This window comes from Artemia sp. Qi Xiang Cuo, chromosome 20, assembly GCF_049724085.1.
Source record: "Artemia sp. Qi Xiang Cuo chromosome 20, ASM4972408v1, whole genome shotgun sequence".
Lineage (NCBI taxonomy): Eukaryota > Metazoa > Arthropoda > Branchiopoda > Anostraca > Artemiidae > Artemia > Artemia sp. Qi Xiang Cuo.
The window spans coordinates 4191076-4199283 of record NC_142813.1 but is presented as its reverse complement, the minus strand read 5'-3'; the positions used below and the strand labels follow the sequence as shown (position 1 = coordinate 4199283).

Here is an 8208-nt window from a genome sequence, read left to right as displayed (position 1 = left end):
GTGAAGCAAAATTTATTCCTGCTTTTGGATGGTTGACTGACTAGGTTTGACTAACAGTAATTAAAAAGCATTAGGTGTAAATGATTGCCAAGAAATAATTGTTATAATGAAGAATTATGCCAAAAAAAAACTAACTTTCCTTTTGATTCCAAATATGAAAAAATTACTCTGTAAGCTTTTTGTTTCACTTGACTAACAATTACAAACCAAATGGGCCTATTCTTCTTTCAGCCAAAGATAAATAAGGAACGTATTAGAATGAAATAAGAATTTCAATTTCCGAGTGAATAAATTAAACCGAAGGAAAACGAATTGACGTCACGAGCAAGATAATATTTAAAACAAAGATTGCCGCATCATTGCGAAAGAATTAATTATCAAAAAATACTCATGAATTATAGCATGAGAGAAATTAAATATAAAATTCAACATACAAAATGACACAAAATCAACACAACAAACATAAATTTCAAGTTTTTACATATAGTGCAATGGTCATGACCGTTAGTTGTTTTCAGTCATCTTTGTAGCGAGAGTAAGGGCTCAAAAATTCACAATTTGGCTATTTCCCTACAATAAAATTTTGTAGAAAAGCTGGGTATGTAGACGCTTCCTTGTGCAGAAATCATACAAATATTCACTACTAAATGAATCATCTTTAGACAGTGACGTCTGTCTAAAGATGTGACATCTTTTTACAGTGACATCTTTAGACAGCTTGAATCATCTAGGGCAAGAAATGGTAGAATATGTATTCAAAAAGGTGCCAAAGCTGGAATACTTCTGTTTATTTCAAATCAATATGTCTTATTGCCCTCAAAACTTTATCAACTGTGGCAAGTCATCTCGGACCAAAATTAATTACTACACAATAAAAACATTTAGTCAGGCTAATAGTTTTACTAGCCAGTAGTATAAGCAAATGAACTTGTCCTATTGGGTTATTCTGAGACTACGCATCTGACTAGTTCCCAGTGGTAGGCCAATCCTCTCCATTAACTAGCCGAAACTGTTGTCCTTGTATGGATCTTAGGCTCTTTTGCAGTTTTCCTCCTAAAGAATCCTCCCACGATGGTATCCTGTAGTACTATGCCATTTAATCGTTGATGCGAGAAGATATGCAGCTGACGGGACCTGTCTAAACACAGGTTGATCCTTCACGGTCTGCATCACAGAGACCTTTCCCCTCCTTCTCTCTGTAATTGTGACCCCCTAGGTGCTCAAAGGTTTCTCAGTAAGTACTTATATCTCAGTTTTTGTAATGGGCGAAAACCTTGAAAGGTCGTATAACCAAGTTTCAAACAGTTTCAAAGTTGCAAAAATAGGACAATAATGTTCAGCAATCATACCATAGGTTTCCAACATATCCTAACAGAGACTCATAGCATAAACCTTTTAAACGAATGGAATACACAAAGAAACCTTTGCTTCCTCATCCTCCCATTGGCTTATATTGGAAGCTCAATACCCCAAATAAAATGTCTTGGAATTGTCAAATCGAGCCTCCAGGCATGATAACTTATGCGCTACGTTTGAACTGAATAAGCACACTTTTCTGGGATTTATCAACTAAAGAAAGAAATTTTTCTTACGGAAGCAAAGAGCAAGTTGAAACTTAATATAATCTTTTTTTATTTGACCAATCAAACAAAGTATATTGGAGATTTACAAATTTTTCACCAATTTTGCCAATATTGGTAAATCTAATCACCAATTTACCAATATTTCACCAGATTTACCAATATATTCACCAATATCTTTAATAGCCGGTAAGTCACTGAAAACCCGAGCTGGACTTCTCTAAACAGGATGGAGTAAAAAATTCTACGTCTAGCCTGAAGAAAGCAAATACTAATTTGCAAGTCTCTTACCAGACTGCTAATAACCATGATATCAATAATTTCTAGAAGAAATTTATAATTCTCTAAGAAATTCAATTAAACACAGTTTTCAGTAAAATGCTAGTTTTTAGAACCCCAAAGACATAGAAAATAACATATGTCTAAGCTAGCAAACTGATAGCCTTAGACATCGAATTTCTTAGTATCGATTTAAAAAATAAAAGATGAGTTTTTCCTTATAAGAAAAGGCACTCTTGTGAATAATAAAGGGTAACTCATATGTAGATTCAATACCACTGCTAGATGTTTGGCAGTTTTTTTCTTCAACTGGCAAGAAGAAACCATAAAACAGCAAAGAATGAACTTAAATTTTTCCAGATATATAGGCTGCCGATTGCGCTTCCCATTCCTAAGCTCTTGATAATTACGTTTAAGTCTTAAAGTTCTTTAAAAATGATTTCCTACAATTTCAACGGACCTAGTGTATAAGCAGTTTTTCTTAAGGACTTGTGATAGAACTCAAATTTTAACACAAAGAGCAAGGGATCAAAAGGGGCTACCCCCCTTTTATGCAGAATAATTTATTTTTGTCACAAGTTTCAATGTTTCTCCTTACTTTTAGTTGAAAAAACTAAAAGTAAGTCTTTTTATTTCTAACCATTTTTCAAAGCATTTCAGAAAAATATCTTTCCACCTCTAACCCCTGTGTGAATCTTCCCCTGGAAAATTTCCCATGATCCTTTTTCCCCACAGAAAATTCTCCCTTTGCTAAATTTATACTACAGAATATCTCACCCCCCCCCCCCAAAAAAAAAGACGTTTCTATGTTTCCCATCAGGACATTCTATATGTGAACAATAGGCAGATTGTGTAACTTCATGACTTTTCCCTAAGGACTCTGGGTGGTTACGTCCTCCCCAAAGGAAGAGTTAGCGAACTTTTCAACTAAACTAAATCAAAAAGCTAGTTTAAATATTTTAATCACATCTCTCTAGCAAAAAGGAAGGTACGAGAGGGGGGCTAGTTGTTCTCTAATCTTTTTGGTCACTCAAAAGGGGCACTAGAACTTTCGATTTCTATTTCAAAGAACCTTTCCTAAAATTTTCTGAAAATCAGCAGATTTCGTCAGGCTTGTAGCTTTGACAGGTAGAATTAAACTTAATAATTGTTATATATTTAGGATCATCATAAAACGATAAAAATTTTATGTGCCTATTGTTTATGAAAATACACCTTTTTAGAGTTTCAGTTACTTTTGGAATGAAACTGTTTTGTACCATGTTTTGTACCATGAGCGGATTGACTAAATCAATGTTTTCTCTATATGTTCGTTTTAGTTTTTTTTTTAAATCAATTGATAGTACAAAACTTCGGTTTGTTTTAAGCCGGAGTATTATATGATTCTAATCTTACTGTAAGCTTTATCTTTAATGTTAAAGAGTTGGGCGAGTCCATTCAAAGGTGCTTACAAACTAGTATACCATTTTGCAGAGCTAGATATTCAAGTCCATAGATGTTTCATATAAACAGTCTTTATTTATATCAAAGCCATAGCTTTCTACATACTCTGCATACTCTACATACTCTGCCTATCCAAAGGCTAAACGCACCAATATATATGTATCTTTCTATGGGTTTATGAATATTTTCTAGGAATCAAATCACTTTTCACATTACTATGGTTAAACACATATTCAAGCAAATCCCTTGGATTCCGTGACAAGCGGAAGTTGTAACAGAAATATTGACAGCTAGGTTAATCTATTAACACAATTTAAATCAGGAAGAGACTTTACATTACTCTTCATCATAGCTCCTGCTCTTACGTATTTTTATCATTCATAGCTCTTGATCTTAAACCTTGCAAGCAATAGACTCTTAATTCAATACAGCAATATTGAAAAAAATACAACAAAAATACAACTGTTTTGCACTTATAAAATTAAAATCAGAGGTAACAGCTTTAAAGGGCTTAAAAATATGGTTATTTTTTATGAAAAATTAAATTTTGGCTAACCTTTAAATATGGACGTCCAGAAGAGCATTGGTAAAAGTATCTGCATTCACTTGGATCTGAAAAAAGGCCATCAGGGGTAGGACAGTTAAAACAGTGAAAAAAGTGCTCAGCTGTCATTTGTTCCAGTGGTCCTATTCCTTCACATTGAGCTCCCCCGACAAATTTTTTGAGTGCTTCGTCAGTGGCGAGCCAGTTAATTGAACAATCACAAATTAGGTCCGGGGCGTCCCAGCGTGTCCAGTTAATATAGTAGTGATAACCAGTTTTGTCGATCAACCTTTTGTTCCAATTTTCAAAAATCGGTTCAAAAACAGTTTTATTGATATGTCTTATGTTGTGTCCTCCCAATTGAAGAATTACCGTTTCAAAAGTATTATCTATGAAAAATGGTTCGAATTCTTCAAGAGGAACCGCTTCAAAAGATACTCTACAGTGCACATTTCCACCGGACAGAAAATGACTTGGTACAACTTTCAAACGTGGGTTGTTTCTAAAAAAAGTATGGGGTATAGTTACCCAAGCTGATGCAAGCATATATGGAGGAAGTTGTTCAATTCCTGTATTTTCAATTATCACTTGGCCCGTTATGTTAGCCTTGAGTGGATTTATTGTTTTAAGATTTGGCATATTTCTTATATACAACCCTCTCATATTCTCACTTCGGTAAGGGCTATAATCAAGAGATATAGACTCCATTACTCCTCCGTCTAATGAAACTTCAATATATCTATCACAGCCTTTGAATTGGTCTTCTGTGAGTGCAATAAGTTTATTACTTTTTATGTGGAGATACAACGAACTCCGTACCTCAATAGGGCAATCAATAACCTGTGGGTGTATTGTATGCAAGTTTTCAGCAGTAATATTAAGTCTAAGCAAATACCTTAAGGAGCGAAGATTCAATGAGTCTGTTTTTAGTTCTGTCAGAAACGGGGAAGATATATAAAGGCTAGAAATATTGCTTTTAAACTGACGAATACAATCTGTTACTTCTTCACTTGATATGGCCTAAAAGAGAAATTTAGTGCTTGATAATAGAATCCAATATGGGCTTTTAATACATTATCCCATTAGTACATGATACATGATACATTAATACATGTAAGCATTTAAATGACAATATCTAAAAAATATATCAAAAGATTGGAAGAATATTTTTTTTATATTTGTCTGCTAAAAGAAAAGTCCGAACGCACGGTACGTTGTGAACTCCAGTACAGATTTTTCTTCAGAGGCTTTCAGGTATAATCACACGAATTATTGTTAATAGTAAAAAAATTCCTTCGTTTTAAGCTTGATTTACATGTTCAATTTAAGTTTTACTCGTTTTAAGATCTATTTATTCTTTTATATTAGTACCTGTCGTATGTTTGTTTGCCATGATTGTTTATATAATTTCTGTTCGTTTTGAGTTTCAATTATTATTAACAGTAAAAAATAATTCGTTCGTTTTAAGCTTGATTTGCTTACTTTAACTAGGCCTGGTACAACTTATGGACAATTTAAGCAGTATGTCACACCTCTTTCCCAATCTTATTACACAGGTCATCAAACTATTCATATACTTTTTGAATAGCCTAACTTGCAGCCTAAAAATATTGAAAATATTCTTAATACAAAGTTACTTAAACTGAACCTGGTACGGCTAGTCAGAAAGTTAAGCATTGATTCAGACGTCTTACAAAATCTAATCAATAAGTTAAGTATTAAATCAGACCTCTTATGGAATAAAATCAATAGGTCACCTAATTTTCACACATTTTTCAATTAACACAGTTTTGGTTCCGATAATTTTTCATTGTATCTTACCACGTCTTACCACATAGAAATATTTTAAACATTCTTAATTCAAAATGACTTTAAATAGTCCTTGTACAAACTGTGAAAAAATTAAGTATTAAGTCAGACCTCTTCCAGAATTTAATCAAAATATCACCAAAATTTTCATATATTTTTCACACATTTTAATATGTTAGATATATGTGTAAATGTGTAAATACATGTTTAAAACATATTTATACATTCTTAATACAAAATTAATTTAACCAGGCCTGGTACAACTTAAAGAAAAGTTAAGTGTTAAGTCAAGTCTGATACGGAATCTAATGAATAGGTTATCAAACTGTTCATAAATTGTCCAAACATCTTAACGACTAGAAATATAACTGTTTTTAGTCCAAATAGGAAACACAAGAAAATATTTTCAAAATAACAAAAAGACAGAACAGAATTTATTGTATTCGGAGACAAAAAATGCTAAATTTTTGCAAAGAGCAACAATTGTTGCAAAAAGCATAGAGTGCAATAAATTTATTGTAAAGTTTACTCGATGCTCTTTTATCATATTGACCTTTGATTCTGACGGATAAAGCGTGAGAAAATTTCATTTTCGACTTATCAAGCTGCTAAAGTGAAGTGGAGGCAAAAAATTTGACGGGGCCAACATGAGCAATTATATTTGGAAGTTATTTGAAACTGAAAATGAATAATTTAGTTTTGAAGGTGCAGCTGAAAGCATTATCCCTTTCCGTCAACTGTAAGCACTATTCACAGCAAGCTGTAGTGTCTAAAGCTCTTCACACATAAGGGGAATGTTGAAAATGTCATCCACGCGGGAAAAATGTAAAAAACCTAAACAAAAGAAAATTCCATTTTCATCTTGAGCGAAAAATATGAGATAACTCTTCAATTTTTCCTTGGCTGTTATTATCCCCATTTTTTCTAGTATTTTTTTTGTTTTGTCATGCTTAGCCAGTGAGGTCTCACAAATTATTTTCCTCGGTGTAGGAAAGGTTTCTTGCACATATTTAGGACTCAATGAGGTAAAGGAGAATGCGAAGTGTAGTGACTTGAACAACACTGTTAAAAACTACATGACTCAAAACAGAGATCTGTTTTACTCAACGACGAACATAATTGAGATCACTGATTTGGCTACTAGACTTCACACAAACTGGAGAGTTCTGATAAAAGTTCCAAATGCAAGAAAATATAAAAGGGTTTACTCCATTGCTTAAAAGAGATTTGTCTCTTTTAAGCAGCGGAGTTTTGAAGCTCTTATGCTTTTGTCTATTACTTGACTGCAAAATCAACAGCAGTGACAGCAGCTGTAAACATGTCTACTTGCGATTGTTTGCAAGTGTGACTTTTCTTACTTTGACCATGACTACTTATAGACTGCAACTACTTGTGTCAGACAATTTGTCAAGGTTATTGTGACTATATGCAACTGCGACTGAAGTTACCATTGCTTAGGACTGTGACAACTCATGACTTCAACTTTGACTACAGCTCTGAAAAAAACTGCAACTGAAACTGAACTGCGACTGATATCTGAAACAGCAACTATTCACGGTTTTATCTATTAGTAAGCTAAAATATTTAAACTTCAGTAAACTATCAATTGTGACACCAACTATGACTAGCTGCGATAACAACTGTTACTATTTGCAACTCAGGCTTCTTGCGACTTTGACAGCCTGCGAATATGACTAATTGCGAATATGACTAAATGAATATGACTCCATGACTACCTGCGACTGCGATTAATTCAGACTACGAATATTTTTGCGGCTCAACTGCTACTGCCACTGCTTCCAGCTTGTACTGTTTGCGCAAAGATTATCAGGTTGATGCACTCAGAGAATATCGAGGGGTAGGCGTAGCTATAATATCTCAAGAACGCCAAATTTTTTATTTTTTGGGTTTTATTTATTCTTTGATAATAATGTCTGGTCATTTCTGGATTTGACTATCGTATATGTAATACTATATATATATTATATATATGTAACATTTAATGTGTCTATTTTATAGCCTACTCTATTCCTCCTGGTCTTAAATTTAGTATCCTTCTATAGAATTATTTGATTATTTTTTCAGCGAGTTCTTTTTTAATTAAGTTAACCAACGGAATATAAAAACTTTACTTACATCAATAATTGTTAGTTTTGCACCTTCAGATATACATTGGACATTTGACATACATGTTGGGAGAGTTAGTACAAGGGCGATAACCGAAATTGACACAACATTTGCGAATAACATTATAGACACTTTGTAAGTGAATTCGAGAAGTTTTTTTAAGTTCTTCTCTTATAAGCCTCTCAAAATTATCTAAGATCATGTTTACCCACCAAATTCTTTAGCATTAGAGCTTAGAAAAGGAAAGTGCATTGTAAACAAACTTGAACTTTTCATAGAAACAATTTGAACAACATAGTAATAAACTTTGCCATTTATCAACCATTTTATTTGACTATGACCATTTTATTTGCCAAATTTTTTAGGATTAGATTAAAGCTTAGATGAGGAAAGTGCTTTGTAAACAAACTTGAACTTTTCGTAGAA

At 33.2% G+C, this 8208-nt stretch overlaps 1 protein-coding gene across 1 annotated transcript in view; it reads right to left on the bottom strand.

The window, feature by feature from the left end:
• Positions 1-7949, bottom strand: part of LOC148939785 (uncharacterized) — a 26383-nt gene extending 18434 nt beyond the window's left edge. The window contains exons 1-2 of the mRNA XM_089105725.1: positions 7792-7949; positions 3859-4866 (exon numbers count right to left, since the gene is read on the bottom strand). Coding sequence (XP_088961851.1) covers positions 3859-4866; positions 7792-7905 — 1122 coding nt within the window. The 5' untranslated portion in view covers positions 7906-7949. The remainder of the gene's footprint in view (positions 1-3858; positions 4867-7791) is intronic.
• Between the last annotated feature and the right edge of the window lie 259 nt (positions 7950-8208).